Here is a 16,441-nt window from a genome sequence, read left to right as displayed (position 1 = left end):
GCCTCGTGGCCCCACTTCGTTAGGTCTTCGGTCTTCCGGAAGCTTCGTGCAAAAATAGGACCCCGGGCGAAAGTTTCGTCCAATTCCGAGAATATTTCTTTACTAGGATTTCTGAAACCAAAAACAGCAGTAAACAAAGAATCGGCTCTTCGGCATCTTGTTAATAGGTTAGTTCCAGAAAATGCATAAATATGACATATAATGTGCATAAAACATGTAGGTATCATCAATAAAGTAGCATGGAACATAAGAAATTATCGATACGTTGGAGACGTATCAGCGACCTATGTCGCTTGTTATATATTGCGTCTTCTCCATCTGCCCATTTATTGGCTATCTCCATGAGTGCTGATATGGTCTTAGGGTTAGTTCTCCCTAAGTCCTCGACAAAATCTCCTCGCCTGATTCCTGCCACAAACGCATCTATTGCCCTCTCGTCAGATATATCTTCTGCTGAATTCTTTATGATGTTCCACCGTTGTATGTATTTCCTCATCGACTCGTCGTGTTTTTGTCGACACGCTCTCAACTCCTCCAATGACGCAGGTTTTTTGCAGGCATGGGCGGCGCTGGGTGTATGCCCCTGTCTTCCATGGAATACCCAAGATTTCGATGGGGAAAAAAATTGTAAGTATTTTGGCCCAGCCCAATACACAGGAAGTCAGGAAACGGAACCGGCCATCGCTGCATCGCACGCACCAATCGCTCGCAGAGACGCACACTCGCACCAATCGCTCGCAGAGACGCAGACGGCTAGACCTGCCCTTCGCGTCGCCGCCCACGACGGCACGACCGCCGCCGGCCGCCGGCGATGCAGCCCGGAGCAGCGGCGAGGCGGCGGCCCCGCGCCCGCCGCCGCGGCGCCCGGCCCCGCGCCCGCGGTCGCCGCCGACCCGCGCCCTAGCACCTCCTCCCGTCCGCGCCGGCGCCGCCCCATCCCCATCCCAGCGGCCCGGAGCAGCAGGCGACGGCCCCGCGCCCGCCGCGGCGGCGCCCCGGCCCTGCACCCCGCCGACCCGTGCCCCAGCACCTCCTCCCGTTCGCGCCGCCCCGGCCCCTTCCGAGCGTCCCCGAGCAGCGAAGGTACTGCCCGTCTTCCCCCAATTTTGTTTCTTGTTAGAATCATCACAATTCACAATAGCTTACTTCCTAGAGAAATTATCCATTTATACTAGCTTCATAGAATCATAGATGCAAGATTTTAATATTTTGTTTCTTGTTTTTTATTGTAGAAGAAGAAGAGTGGTATTGTTGGTAGTAGCATACATACAATGTGGGAAAAGGCCGCAAAAACAAGGAAAATGAATGAATCATCCACACCGAATCAGACAACAACTGCATCTAGTGTTGTTCATCTTGAGAGCAATTTGCAAATGGTGTTATGGCAAGCACCGGAGAGTAGAGAAGAAACCTCAACACCTCATGTAGAAGTAGAAGATGATGAATCTATAGATGAAGATGATGAAATAATGCAAGCAGATTTAGAGGCACTCCAACATGATCCTGGGAAGCGGATTCCCATCTCAATGTATGATGTCAATGATCAAGATAGAGTAAGAAGGAGATTTATTGAGATGGGGCCATGTCAACCAAAGAATCATAAATTTGAGATTACAAATAAAGGTGGAAGAGATCGTCGCTTTTGCGCTGTTTGGTTTACAGATTTTCCATGGATTGAGTATAGTGTGGAAAAAGAAAGAGCTTTTTGCTTTGTTTGCTATTTATTCAAGGATAAAACAAGATGTCCCGGTGGAGATGCTTTTGTGAAGAAGGGATTTAATAACTGGAACATGAAGAAGAGATTGAAGAAACATGAAGGTGAGGTTAGTAGTGCTCATGCTCGAAGCTCAAGAGAAGTATGATAGGTTCAATTCACCACAAACATCAATTCGGGAGTCTATTGCTTCAAACACCACACAATACAAGGCTTTGTATAAACAGCGTTTGACATGGACACTCAAGTGTGTGAGATATCTGTTGCACCAAGGCTTGGCATTTAGAGGACATGATGAAAGTGAAGACTCACTAAACAAAGGAAATTTTCTTGAGCTTCTAAATTGGCTAGCAGGAAATTTTGAAGAGGTTAACGAGTTGTTCTCAAGAATGCTCCACGGAACTGCAGGATGATTCACCATGATATACAACAAGAGGTGATAGAATGTTGTGCAAAAGAGACTACTAAACTACTCATTGAAGAACTTGATGGTGGTCATTTTTCAATACTTGCGGATGAGTCTAGTGATGTGTATCGGAATGAGCAGTTGGCGTTTGCTTGCGTTACATTGATAAGAAAGGAAGGGCGGTTGAAAGATTTCTTGGTCTTGCTCATGTTGAAGATACTACCTCTTTGACATCGAAAACTGCAATTCAGAAAATGCTTATGAATTACAATTTGACCTTTGCAATGGTGCGTGGGCAAGGATATGATGGAGCTAGTAACATGAAAGGTAATGCTAATGGCCTGAAAAAACTGATTATGGATGAGTCCCCTTCTGCCTATTATGTTCATTGTTTTGCCCATCAACTACAGTTAACTCTTGTTGCTGTTGCAAAGGAGAGTGGTGATTGTACTTGGTTCTTTCAGCAGCTTGCACACTTGTTAAATGCTCTTAGCATGTCTTGTAAAAAGATGAGATTGCTTCGGATAGCTCAGGCTGAAGAACTCATTGCTTCATTGGAATTGGAAGAAGTAGAAACAGGGAGTGGGCTGAATCAGGAAATGGGTTTGGGAAGGCCATGTGATACACGTTGGGGCTCTCACTTCAAAACTCGTGAACCATGTCATCTCTATGTATGGTGCACTACGACGAGTCCTTCGCAAGATTGGAGACGAGTACAATAGTGCGGAGGCGCAAGCGGCTCTAACCATAGAGACAACATTTCTATCATTTGAGTTTGTTTTCATGGCGCACTTGATGCAAGAAATATTTGGATACACAGATGATTTGAGTAGAGCTTTGCAAAAGCAAGATGAAGATATTGTTCATGCTATTCGAGTTCTCGATGACACAAAGTTCTACTTGGGGGCTTTGCGGTCTGATGCCAGATGGGATGATTTTCTCACAAGGTCACATCTTTTTGTACAAATCATAAGATCAAAGTTGTTAATATGGAGGGTCCTTACTTCCCCGTTGGCCGGCCTAGAAGGGGTGTATGCAATGGTGTGATCAATTACCACCGCTTCAAGGTAGATATGTTTGTGTCTGTCATTGATAGGCAAATTGGTGAGCTGAATGGCAGATTTGATGAGGTAAACACAGAGCTACTTATTTGCATGGCATCATTTAGTCCACTTCATCTATTTGTTGCTTATGATCAAGAGAAGTTGGTTAAGCTTGCTACAAAGTTTTATGCTTCTGATTTTACAAGAGATGAACTAGCAAGGCTTCCATGGCAACTAAACATGTATGTTGCTAATTTGCGTAGAGATGAAAGATTTCAAAACTTGAAAAATCTGTCCGAGCTATCAGCTTATGCTTGTCAAGACAAAGAAGCATGAACAATATCATATTGTTTACAAGCTTCTTAAGTTGGTATTGATTCTACCAAAGTAGCAATCGCTAGTGTTGAAAGGATGTTCTCTTCAATGAGCTATTTGAAGAATAAGCTAAGGAACAAAATGGGTGATGACTATTTGAACTATTGTATGGTTACATTTGTTGAGAGAGATTTCTTCAAGCAAGTAAAGGATGAGGATGTCATCAATCTCTTTCAAAAAGGCAAGCGCAAAGTTATAATGTAAGATGGAACATCATCACTTTATCAATCAAAAGGTACCTATGTATTCATGTCGTCATGGACTTATAAATTGAAATATTGCTATTGTTGTCATGCTAGTGTTGTTTTATTCATATATTTGATAGTATTGTGGTGTTTGATTCATATACTACATTTAGAGCAAAAAAAAATTTTTTGGGCGGAATACCCAGGCGACATTTCCTGGCGCCGCCACTGTTTGCAGGTGGATCGGAAGTTTTTCACGAAGATATCCTCAAAGGTCTCCCAGCTGTCGATGGAACTTGGGGGGAGTTTCTTTATCCAAGATCTCGCGGCACCGCTCAGATGAACTTGGATACTTTGCATAGCTCGTTGCTCCGGTTCCTCCTACCAGACTTCACCATCTCGAGATAATCCACGAGCCAATCCTCGGGATCTTGCAGGCCGTCGAATTTCTTGAAATTTTCGGGTAGCTTGAACCCTTTTGGGACTCGAGTTTTTCGAACTCTTCTCGTAAAACACGGGAGCCCACACATATCTTCGTCGGCAACTTCTGGTGAGTGCTGACGCTCCCTTCTTTCTTGTCGTGCTCTCGTCCACCCTTACTTGGACTGCCGTGTCTCGAGCTCCACTTGTTCTTGGGGGGTCTTGAACTGCTGTATTTGGTCGTGGACTATTTTGCCTGGGATTTTCTTCGGGAGGCGTTGTTGCGAACGCTGTTCCCATAACTCCTACTCCAGCCATCGCCATATTGAACAATGGTTCTCTCGGGTCCCCGGGAGGTGGTCCGGACGCGAGGATGTATGCTCGTGTTGCCATGTAACCTCGCTTCGGTGTTTTTGGGATGATATTTCCCCTTTCATCGATCGTTATGAAGGACATGTCGAGATTCCGGATTAGGTTTCCCCTTTCTCCTTCGGGTATATTTTGTAGCCGAGATCTTGCTCTCCTTCGAGCCTCTCCGTGACTATCTCCCGATGTTCCCGAAAGGCGACTTAGCTCGCTCGGCGTCCGCTGATGCAGAGTCGCTTCTTTCCTCCTCGTTCGGAGATGCTTCGTCTCGTTTTTCCAATTCTCTCGCTTACTCGAGCAAGTCTATATTGATATGCTTGAAGTTCTTGTACGATAGCAAGTGGTGGTCATAGGTTCCGAGCCATCCATGGCTTTCGCAGCCCTGTCCCACGCTTCTTGCGGGAGCCGTACTCTTGCGCGAGTTGAGGATCCGGCATATTTAGTGCCCAAGCCATGTCGAAGATCGGCGGGATCAACGTATGGGTTTCCCAATTCGTCGAAAGCCTTCGATGTTTGCGGCTCGATGTGCCTGCCCCTTCTACCACATAGATCTGATGATATTTTGCGCATTGATTTTTTTCAGGATTGGTGACACCATCATATAGAGTGGTGAAGACCTTTCCGATGGCAGCAGACTTGTCGATGAAGTTGAAGTTGTCGATGCTGTCGGAGTCGCTGCTTATAAAGGAGTCCGCAGACGACTCGAAGGATGTGTTGCTGAAGATCTTGGCGAGCTTTCCGCTTGCCTTGTTGTCGACGAAGTATGGCGACGAAAACTCCTCGTCACTCGACGAAAAGTTGGAGTCGACCGCTGAAAATTCCGACGAGATCGGAACTTCTAGACGGTAGGATCCTTCCTTATTGACGCCAAATCGGAATTCTCCGAACGCCATGATGATGGGCTCCTCCAGATAGGCACATGCATCCATACGGGAGGGCGGGTGAGGAATAAAATTGAATAGATCGGTTTTTCCCTTGTTACCTCGATCCATCGCGTTGCTTGCTGTTGATGAAGTCGAAGATTTTGAACGTGCCATCGAGATCAGATCCTTGCAGCCTCTAATTCCCACGGACGGCGCCAATTGACAAAGGATTAACTTGTCAATGCCTACAGATTGTAGACTAGGGTTTTGCTAGAAGTAGAGGGCAAGTAGATCTCGAAGGTTTAGGCGAAAAGTACTCGGCGATTATGAAAACTAGGGTTATGTTGACGATCGATTCGATCCTTTCTTTGTCCCTCGACTCCCCTTATATAGGAGGTGGAGCCGAGGGTTTCGTTTTGTACAAGTTACGGAGTCCGGGACGGTTTCTAACTCATCCCGCCAGATTACAAATAACTCTTCCTATTACAACTCTAGCTTTCCTTAATATATCTTGGACTCTCGAATCTTCTTATTCTTCGGGTAGTGGGCCTTCAGTAAACTCTGGGTACTATCTTTGGCAGGCCCATTTGGGATGCCTATGTCACTCACTTCCCTTAAACCAAACTTTACAGACGGAAACGACACACTACTCTGTCTCCGTTTTTTATTTTATACAACCCGATAACACTGTCGGATTCCACTATCAACAACAGATACAAAATTAATCTTCACGCACCGCCTATTGCTATGTATCTATGAGGGCAACCTTTGATCAACAAGCAACAACTTCCTCCCAGGATTAATATGTTGGTGGCGAGCACATCGGCGAGGATGATAGACAACCTCATAGTCTCAGAGCATCTCCAGCCGCCCCTCCATACAGCGGCTGCAATTTGCCGGGCGTATGGGGGGCGTCAGCAGTTAAAAATCTATGTGGAGGCCGATTTACCTAGCCGCGTCCTCCATAACACATTTAAATTTTGAACAGCAGCGCGATTCAACATTGATAGGTAGATAATATGGTGCCAAGACGGCGCCGATCAACGGGGTTCATATAAACTTGATTAAAAACAGTAAAGAAATAGAAAAAATAGTTGATGCATAGGCGATGGTAGAATACGTCATAGTCACCGCCGTCCTGTCGGAGCTCCCGCCATCGTCCTTGGGCGGTGCCAGGTTGCTGCAATCCTAGCTGTGGTCGCCGCGACACTGCACCGGTGAATCGTCCAGCTCGACGAGGAGCCCCAGGTGGCGAGCACGTTTCACGACATCCTTCTTTGCCTCTGAACGTGACCAAGCATCAACCTCATGATCTAGGGAGCCACACATGAAACAAGACTTGGGCAGGGAACATGTAGCTTTATGGTGCCCAGGTTCACCACAATTGTAACAGATGACTTCATCATATTGGTCCACCTTCCCAGTAGCTGAAGAATCAGAACCAGTGGAAGCAACAGACCCTCCATCCTGAGATTTTCCATCAAATCCTGCAGTTTTGACAACCTCTTTATCTTTTTGTTGCTGCTTCTGAGCCTTGCTATGCCGACTATCCTTGACCTGCTTCTGAGGGATCTGATGCTGCTGTTGTTGAGGCCAAGGAACAGGGGCATACCAGGCTGCTGCCACGACCCAGGGTATTGCTTGGGGTAGACCTGCTGAGGAGGAAAACCACCACCAAACTGTTGCCACTGTGGGGAAACTGGTAAGGTGGAAAACCACCAACAAAACCTGAGGCTGGAACCCATAGTTGTAGGGAGGTGGTGGCATCTGCTGAGGGAGAGGCTGCTGCTGTTGCCACCTCCCCTGCTTTTACCACGGCCTCTACCCTTCTCCGACATGTTGCAGAGCTCTACAACTTGAGAGAAAGAGAGGTTTGGCAAAGAATTCCGGGGGGATCACTTAGACAGACCTGAACAGCTGGTTGAGAAACATCATCTTCAGCTGAGATGGGGAAGCAGTCTGAGGCAGTGAAGCAGTTCCTCAGGACAAGCTCTCTCTTGATCCAGACGAGTAAGGATAGTGGTTTTCTACATGGATAAAAGTGCAGGTGTCACATGAATCACATTCTGACCACGATGCAAGGAGAAAATGGTTTTCTTCCTCTTTTGGCCATTAGCAATCCTATGAAAATATTTTGTCTTATTGTCCCTTTTAAGGATTCAATTGTCTTTGCTGCTAGAACTCTTCTTCCTTCTAATAAAATTGCATCAACTTCCCCTGAATCTTGCTCTTTCTAAGTCTAAGATAGAAAAGTGTTTTCATCCAGATTCTCCAGGTCATTAAGCTCTTGTGTCAAATCTTTATTTCTTCTTTTTGTTCACTATTGACTCCCCGGCCTTTTAGATTCTTCTTCACATAATTTCTAATTTGCACGCAAGACTTCCAAGCTATTTTTGCCACCACATGTTGGTCCCACACCTTTGCCACTCTACTCATGAAGATCCTTTCTCAAATTTGAACTCTTTAACAATGTGATCCTTGTCTTCCATAGTGTATATGATAATAGGATTGTGTCATGAGACATCTCTGGAAGAAAGCTTATGAACTATTCTGAGGGGAAAGAGTTGTTCCCATTCCTTGCTGACAAGGAACCTGTCAAGTTTCTTCAGTGTTGGAATGCCTTGATTGTTGGACCAAGTGAAGCAGAGAAGTGAATTCACCGAAAACTTGTTTTTAAAGTAGCCGGTACCTATAGGAGTGACGTCAGCAATGACGTCAGCCATGTGCTGATCAATTTTTGCACAAAATTATGAAACAAATTTGAAACATAATTGAAACATAACTGAAACACTAATATTTTTGTGAAACAAACTGTAGTGACGTCAGCAATGATGTCATCAGTTTCACTTTTTGTCAAACTGTTTCACTATTTTTTCCATGTATCACTTTAGTTTCAAAAAAGTTTCACTTGTGTTTCAATTATTAATTTTATATTAGACAAATGTCAAAAGCCTCACAAATCTCAAAGCACAGAGTGGAGGGTAGATGTAACACCTACACCTACCGGCTCCTTTAAAATCGCCGCTCTCGTGAATTCACATTTTGCATTGTTTCGTCGAATACCAACAAAATCTAACTACCATGCAATTTAGTATAGGTCTCCACATAACGTGGCACATTTGTTTGGTCCACAACAGAATAAAGTACGGGAACAAGAGTTGTCTGTCTCAGCCATCCGATAGAACTGCGATCTCCGAGGAGTCGTGGTCTTTCTTCTTCGTCAAAATAAGCCGCTGCCGGCTGCCGCCACGGCCATGTACGGGCAGCCACGACGACACCTCCACCTTGCCTGCCACGAAACCTCACTCCATATATTTCCCAGACTTCACCATTTCTAATCCATATCCTCTAATGACCTCCATGGCCGCCACCACGGACTACACACTGCTCGGCCCGCCGGAGGCCCGCCATGCCGCGATCACGGCGTCGACACCGACTGACGAGGCGTTCTCTTCTAACCCAAAAAACGGCAACGTCATCAACAATGAGAGCAACCCGAGAGGTCCAGCGGGGAAGACACGCACCAAGAAACGTTCGCCGACGTACGCGTCCTCCGGCGACCCCTGTCTGGACTTCTTCTTCCGCGTCCTTCCCGGTACTCCGCCGGCCACCGTGGCCAGGCTTCTCGCCGCCGCGTGGGCCGCTGACCCAGCCACCGCGCTCCGCCTCGTCGCCAACCTCCGTGGAGTACGGGGCTCCGGCAAGTCAGACCGCGAGAGTTTCTACTCCGCCGCGCTCTGGCTCCATCTGAGCGACCCGGCACGGCAGAGGAGCGCCTCGCGGCCAAGCTGCAGCACGATCGACAGCTCTCGGCTGCGGCGGTTATGCCGCGCCGGACCAGGAGGGTGGATGCCGCGGCGAGGGCAGTCAGAATGTACCGCCACGATCCAACGTACCGATTCTTGCACGACCGCACGGCCGACCTGTTCGCCGGCCTCCTCGCGGAGGACATGCGCAAGCTCGCCGCTGGCAACGTCCGTGAACTCTCTCTCGCGGCGAAGTGGTGCCCGTCGCTGGGCTCGTCCTACGACCGCTCCACCCTCCTCTGCGAGGCTGTCGCGCGACGCCTCTTCCCCAGAGGCTCGTCGGCAGAGCTCTCCGATGACCTCTCGGACGAGCATTACACGTATCGTGCGCGCGAGCGCCTCCGCAGGGCGGCGCTCGTGCCGCTCCGCCGCGCGCTCCAGCTTCCCGAGATCTTCATGTCGGCGCGCGCGTGGGAGTCCGTGGTGTACACCCGCGTGGCCTCCGTGGCTATGAAGAACTACCAGACCGTATTCCTCAAGCACGACGCGGAGCGCTTCAACGCCTACCTGGCCGACGTCAAGTCCGGCAAGAAGCGCATCGCCGCGGGCGCGCTGCTCCCCCACCAGATCGTCGAGTCCCTCAGCGAGGACGGCGACGCCGGCGTGGCCGACCTGCAGTGGCAGCGCATGGTCAGCGACATGCGCGCCCTCGGCAAGCTCACCAACTGCGTGGCCGTGTGCGACGTGTCCGGCAGCATGACCGGCCTGCCCATGGAAGTCTGCGTCGCGCTCGGCATCCTGGTGTCCGAGCTCACCGACGTCCCGTGGCGCAGCCGCGTGATCACCTTCAGCGAGCACCCACAGATCCACATGATCACCGGAAACACCCTCTCCGAGAAGGTGGGATTCATGCGCGCCATGGAGTGGGGCATGAACACGAACTTCCAGGCAGTGTTCGACAAGATCCTCGAGGTGGCCGTCGACGCCCGCCTGCCACCGGAGAAGATGGTGCGGCGGGTGTTCGTGTTCAGCGACATGGAGTTCGACCAGGCGTCGGCGCATCCGTGGGAGACGGACTACGAGGCGATCGTGAGGAAGTTCTCGGAAGCCGGCTACGGCGCGGCCGTGCCGGAGATCGTGTTCTGGAACCTGGCCTACTCCAAAGCCATGCCGGTGATGTCCGGTCAGAAGGGGGTGGCGCTGGTCAGCGGGTTCTCCAAGAACTTGCTCAAGCTGTTCCTCGACGGCGGCGGCATCGTCTCCCCGAGGGACATCATGGATAAGGCCATCGTCGGGCCGGAGTACGACAAGCTCACCGTGTTGGACTGAAGGCGGTGTGCCGCAACAAAGTCGTTCATCTTGTCAGTCAGACAATGCCCATGTTTCCAACTAACCTTCAGTTGCTTCCTTTTTTGCATCTGAAACTTCCACATTCGTGTGAATCAGGATGCAGTAATAAGCAGTGCAGCAAGCTCATCAATTGTATTGCATATGTCTGTCAAATCATAAGTCCACACGATGCCACTAAATTAAGCACAATGCTTCTACTAGCTCACTAATCCCTTCGAACCAAGCAATCATTCTCGATAAAACCAATCACCGGTTCTTGATTCCGCAAGCCACCTAAGATGCGCCGCCGCATGTGACAGACGCCTTCTGACGCCAGTGAAGCAGCACGGCGACGGCGACGTAGTGCGTAATGGCGCCGACGAGCACGAAGACATGAAAGATCTGGTGGCTGTGGCCGACGACGTCGAACACGCCCGGGCGCCACTTCTCCGGCACGCGGCTGACGTAGAACCAGGCTCCGACGCCGTAGGCGAGCCCCATGGCCACCTCCAGCCCGAGCGCGAGGTAGCACGCGGCGTGGCCCCAGTTGATCCAGAGCGCGTGCACCGCAGGGATGACGCCGGAGAGGCCCATGGCGAGGAACAGCGTGGCGCGGAGGCGGCGGTACCGCGGCGAGGAGCAGGACGGCGAGAGCAGCACGGCCACGACGAGCGCGCCGAGGACGGTGATGGCGGAGAGGTAGGCCACGCGCGCGTGCGGGTGGCAGAGGAACGCGTAGTACACGGGCGGCACGAAGGAGGCGACGATCATGACGGAGATGCCGGCGTAGTCCAGCTGCCAGAACACGACGGTAGCGCGGCGGGAGTGGCACGCGAGAAGGTGCGCCGTCGAGCTGATGGCCAGGCACGCCATGGCGCCCACCAGGAACACCATCCGCGGCCACAGCGGCACCGCGCCGTGCCCGCCCTGGACTGTCGCCGCCGCGGCGTCATGGCTCGGCAGGCCCTGCATGTAAGTCTCAGTTAGTGCGTGCTGATCATGGTGCCAGTAGCAGTGTCACTAGCTAATTACTGTATGTTCCAAAACATATATGCAACCGATCAAAATCACAGCTTGGCAACCGATCAAAAACACATTTCGGCCTGTAGAAATGACCAGGACGGGCAGATTCGTCGCTGCACACAGAAATCACGATAAGATGACAACGAAGATTTGCCACTTGGTCTTGTCTGCTCAACAGAACAAAATTCACCAAGAAGTAGCTGAAAAGATCACAGCGTTTTGCAGGTGCCAATATTCAGGGAATCAAGTCACCATCAGGCATCAGAAACTCTGTCCCGCTAGATGCCGTGCCTGTTCTGAAGACGAAGAAGACGACGACGACGACGAGTACCTATGCGGTACCCGATTGGTACGTTGCACCCGAAGGTGGATACTAGTCGAGACTCGAGAAGATTACAAACTACACATGGCTGCTTCATTTTCAGTTGGATGGTCCGGTTGCCATCCACTAGGACAGCGATTCAGGAAAAAGAGCTTTCACGAGTGTCCTAGGTTCGTAGAACCTGTTGGAAGATGGACATGATCTTAGGCTGGTGCCAACGCACCGCCCCGCTCCCGCCCCGCCACGTCAGCTTTTGGCCCACTCTCACCCCACTCTCATCCAAGCTCTCACCGCGCGGTCTCCGTACGTAGAGTTATAGTCGCAGCTCTCACTCTCTCCTCCACATCACCATTTCTTTTCCACATTAAGTTATTTCACTCGATTTTTTGTAGACGTTCAAAATAATGCAAAAAAAATATTCAACTAAAAATGTTACCAATTACATAATAATTAATAAAAATACAAATTATGTTTCTTGTTTTTCTAAATAGCCTATATGACAAGTGTGTACTTGTGTTTGTATTTTAGTATGAAAGAGTAAAAAAAAGGAAAGAAAAAAAAAGAAGGAAAGAAAATAAAAAGAAGGAAAGAAAATAAAATAAAAGCGACATTTAAAGAATAAAAGAAGGAAAGAAAAAAAGAAAAAAGAAAAAAAAACCGCCTTCTTCTACCTCCGGCCCGCGTCGCCCCGCCTCTCGCCCTCCTCCCGCCGCGTCGCCATCGCGTCGCCCCGCCTCCCGCCCCGCTCCCGCCTCCCTACCGCCGCCAGCGGGCGCCGGCCGGGCGGGAGCGGGCGCCACCGCCGGCGCGCCCGCCGGCGCCCTCCCTCCCGTCCCGCCGCCTCCCGACCCTGCCTCCGTGCCCGCGCCCGGGCGGTGGCGCGCCCGGCTGCCGCCGGCGTTGGCACGCAGCCTTGGGCTGGTGCCAGTCTGCCACCGCCGCCTCCGCCCCGCCACGTCGACTTTTCTCTCGCTCTCACCCCGCTCTCGCCCCGCTCTCGCACGCGCTTGCCAGTGCGCGGGCTGTGGTCCCCACTCTCACTTCTCTCTCCTCCACATCATCATTTCTTTTCCACATTACCATTTCTTTTCTTTTCCACACGGACCATTTCTTTTCTTTTCCACACTACCGACCCACTCCAGCCCATCTTTCGCCCGCTAACGCCCGCCTCTCGCCCCACTCCCGCCCGCCTCTCGCCCCACTCCCGCCCGCTCTCGCCCGCCCTCTCGCCCGCCCCTCTCTCGCCCAGCCCCGCCAACGCGCCGCCCCGCCTCTCGCCCCGCTAACGCCTCGCTCTCGCCGCCAACGCGGGCGGTAGCCGAGCGGCAGCGGGCGGTAGCGCCCGGCGCCAGCCGCAGCGCCCAGCCCTCTCGTCTCGCCTCGCTCCAGCCCGCCTCTCGCCCGGCAGCGGGCGATAGCGCCCGCGCTCCAGCCCGCGTTGGCACCAGCCTTAGCATATTTTACCGTCTCCTAAATTTATGTTTGCTAATGCTGTTGCATTTTAGCTCATCTCTCTTTAATTGGTCGTGCTCCTTCAAAGCATCCACACAAAAAATCCTAAAAACAAATTTATTCGTGAGCATATCTATTCCAGAGAACTCAAATGGATGGCATGTTATCAAAATCCACTTCGGCTTATATGTGAAGACGCACCCAATGCCCAGAAGATGTATTCCAAGACATTCTATGTTCGGGTGAAGTAAAAATTGTGGCTTGTATAAAATTGACAACTTTCGGTGCTCCAATATAGCTGTTCACCAGAATTCGTTTTTGTCTTTTTACACAAGCCACAAAAAATATGGTTTTCCGCAATTTTTTGTGCTAACAACGAATGTCCGAAATCAACTTTTTTACAATTTGAAATACATTTTAAATGCATTTTTCATAATAGGTGCATCTAAACCGCTAAGCCAAAACACAAGTCCGGCACGTTAGTCATTCCCTAGGCGACTTCATCAGCCTTAAGAATTTTCTAATATATGTGCTTAGAAGCTTAGTCAAGATATGCCGTATAAAATGGAGGGACGAAATTATTTGGTACTCCACAGTCCGTTCATGATTCAGAGTTGTTTAGAGAGAAGTGGAAGTATGTGTAGGGCACGATCTAGCCGACTCATCACTAACCAGACACTCCCATCTATGCAAAAAAAAAAAATGATTGGAGGGCATGATTCACAGTTCATGATTCTTTCCACTGAATTTTTAGCCTGAAGTGTTTGGTCAAAACATGTCTTGCAAAACGAACCACACAAAGCACAGTTCTTTGGTTAATTAACTTTACATTTCAGGATTTGATGCAGAGTTGTCAGATGTGAAAGTACACAGTTGCTTGTACAATTGCACTAGCGCATCGCAGAGTGTGAGGTCACGGATCAAAACTTGAAAAGAGGATGATCATGTGGGCAGCGCATATACACAGCTGTCCATGCATTGTCTCTTTCTTTGTGTGGTGGGCTCTATAGGATAACATTATTACATACTCACTGGCCTAATCATATATTTAGTCAGTGGTGACACCAGTACACTACACTACTGCTATCTGAATTTTCTTTTGCTATGTGTAACGCATCTCGTCTCAGTTAACAATGCTATCTAGACACATCTGTCCCACGATCTTGGGAACTACTACTACGAGGATTGAGTAGAGAAAATATGTAGCACTAGAAATATCTAGAAACAAGATGCGTCTCTTACCGAATGATCGCTCTTCCAGGAAGAATTAGCTGATCCCACCACAAACCTGCGAGAAAAAAGAATGGCGTGGAAGTGAATGGAATTTTCAGAAATGTCGTTGTGCCGTGCATGTTTTACTATGTTTCAGGAATCCACTTCCGATTGGATGCAACGAAACATGGTGATATAGTTCACGGGAGGTTCTGTGCACGGTACATTCGCCGCTCCCAATGGCCTTTGCATAAAGAAGCAGCAGTGCCAGTACTAGGTTTGCCGCATTGGTGGACCAAGAATATCAATAAAAAGGCCATTTGGGACACGACATGATGCCGACATGAAGATAACTAGTGTGAGGTGGATAATGCAGGAAGACAGACATGGGTTTATGTTCTTCTGGCACGAACCTCATTCGCTCGTTGTGGCTCTGGCTTTGCTTAGGAGAGTGTGTTCTTGTCACATCTCACATGGGCAGCATCTAACCAAATCTTACAAGGCAATTAGAGTCTCATCGAGCTTGAGCTCGCATCAATAATTGACAATGTACTACGGAGTAGAATTAGAGTACATATTCGGTACGAAAAAGAATTGACTGATTATTGCACACGCGTACATTCAGTTCTCATACGCCTCTGAACCCTAGAGCGTGCTGGAACGACGTGAACATGTTGAGCGTGGGTGGGATTGTGTTGACAGTGTTGTCCGTGACGTGCGTACTCTCGCAACATACCAACAGCTCGTGGACAGATTCCCGTGGAGTACCTACGTGTGTTTCCCATGTGAGTAAGTTACTTACGATGATGGATGGATGAATTTCCATTTGATTGGGCTGCAATTAATCTAGAGCAAATCCCCAAAGACCGTTTCCGTTTTCAAAGCTTGCAGCGGCCGCTAATCACGCGGGACAGAGTGGAAGGCGACAATCATTTCTTTACAAGTTTGAACAAAAAAAACAATGCTTTGCTTGCGTTTTATTCCAAAGGAAAGCGTAGGAAAAAAACAAGGAAAGTGAAGTCGCGTGGTGAGTGGCGGTGTACGCGGCGTACCTCATGATCCCCGGCGCGACCTCGTGGGCGGCCTCCCTCCCGCCTCCGGCGACGGCGAGCGCCAGGAACAGCAGGAACCCTCCCAAATGCCTGCGGAAAGAAACCACGCGACGAAGCCAAATCAGTGGGCATGCCAATCGACAACGGAATGATGGACGGATGGATGCGGATCGAGGACGCACGTCCAGACGTTGAGCGTCTCGTTGTGCCATGAGAAGGCGCTGAGGAGGGCGTCGCGGATGGGCCACTCGACGCGGTAGTGGCCGCGGATGTACTCGTTGTCCTTGAGGTACTCGGGGAGCTCCTCGTACCCCATCAGCCGCGGCGGCGCCGTCCTCCGCCGGCCTCCTCCCGCCGATGCCGCCGTCTCGACGCCGCCCACCGACGGCGCCATGGCCGTGGCCGTCGTCTTCCTGCTCCGCCTCGCCGGCGCCTCCCCCGCGGTCGTCGTCGACCGCGCTCCCATGCGATGGCCCGGTGCTCTGTCTGCGTGTGCGCGCGCGCGCGGCTGCGGTGGGTTGCGGTCGATCTCTGGCCCGCGGTTCTTGCGGGGAGAGGAGAGAGAGCCGGGGAGGTGGTGGTGGTGTCCTAGACAGGCTTATAGGAGCTATAGGGGGATGATGGGAGGAGGCGAGGCGAATCTTGGCGGGGAGCGCGCGACGCGGGTGTGATGCTTGTTGGTGGTGTTGGCTGGGGCGGGCGAGCCACCCACATGGATTTCACCCGTCGCTGGCACACGCTTGTCCTAAAATATATTTTTCTTAATTGTTACTCCATGCGTTCTATAAAGATTATTTTAGTTTTTTTAAATTTTAGGTACATCCAAATTTCGATAAATCCAAAATTACTGTCACGAGACGGACGAAGAATTCAGCAAGTCTTTATCGTGGGATTCCCCGGTTCTCTCTCGTGTCCCCTCTCTGGGCGATTTCA

At 50.2% G+C, this 16,441-nt stretch overlaps 2 protein-coding genes across 2 annotated transcripts; one reads left to right on the top strand and one right to left on the bottom strand.

The window, feature by feature from the left end:
* The first annotated feature begins 8,732 nt into the window (after window positions 1-8,732).
* On the top strand, window positions 8,733-10,497 carry LOC124689791. The gene is made up of 2 exons (XM_047223262.1): window positions 8,733-9,059; window positions 9,125-10,497. Exons 1-2 carry the CDS (start codon window positions 8,733-8,735, stop codon window positions 10,445-10,447), a joined length of 1,650 nt encoding a protein of 549 aa, XP_047079218.1. The 3' UTR covers window positions 10,448-10,497.
* A 3-nt stretch (window positions 10,498-10,500) lies between these two features.
* LOC124686551 (heptahelical transmembrane protein ADIPOR2-like) lies at window positions 10,501-16,129 on the bottom strand. Its single transcript, XM_047220480.1, has 4 exons — window positions 15,691-16,129; window positions 15,509-15,598; window positions 14,487-14,532; window positions 10,501-11,413 (listed from the first exon to the last, which is right to left on the bottom strand). The coding sequence occupies exons 1-4, from the start codon at window positions 15,972-15,974 to the stop codon at window positions 10,742-10,744; spliced, it is 1,092 nt and encodes a 363-aa protein (XP_047076436.1). The 5' UTR covers window positions 15,975-16,129; the 3' UTR covers window positions 10,501-10,741.
* Between the last annotated feature and the right edge of the window lie 312 nt (window positions 16,130-16,441).

This window comes from Lolium rigidum, chromosome 2 (genome assembly GCF_022539505.1).
Source record: "Lolium rigidum isolate FL_2022 chromosome 2, APGP_CSIRO_Lrig_0.1, whole genome shotgun sequence".
Lineage (NCBI taxonomy): Eukaryota > Viridiplantae > Streptophyta > Magnoliopsida > Poales > Poaceae > Lolium > Lolium rigidum.
This window is presented reverse-complemented; position numbering and strand designations above follow the sequence as displayed.

Coding starts and splice junctions, on each gene's coding strand:
- LOC124689791 (XM_047223262.1), top strand. CDS start 8,733: ATGGCCGCCACCACGGACTACACACTGCTCGGCCCGCCGGAGGCCCGC. Junction 9,060..9,124: donor TCGTCGCCAACCTCCGTGGA/GTACGGGGCTCC, acceptor GCTCCATCTGAG/CGACCCGGCACGGCAGAGGA.
- LOC124686551 (XM_047220480.1), bottom strand. CDS start 15,974: ATGGGAGCGCGGTCGACGACGACCGCGGGGGAGGCGCCGGCGAGGCGG. Junction 14,533..15,508: donor GTCGCGCCGGGGATCATGAG/GTACGCCGCGTA, acceptor TTTTTCTCGCAG/GTTTGTGGTGGGATCAGCTA. Junction 11,414..14,486: donor CCTGGAAGAGCGATCATTCG/GTAAGAGACGCA, acceptor ACTTACATGCAG/GGCCTGCCGAGCCATGACGC.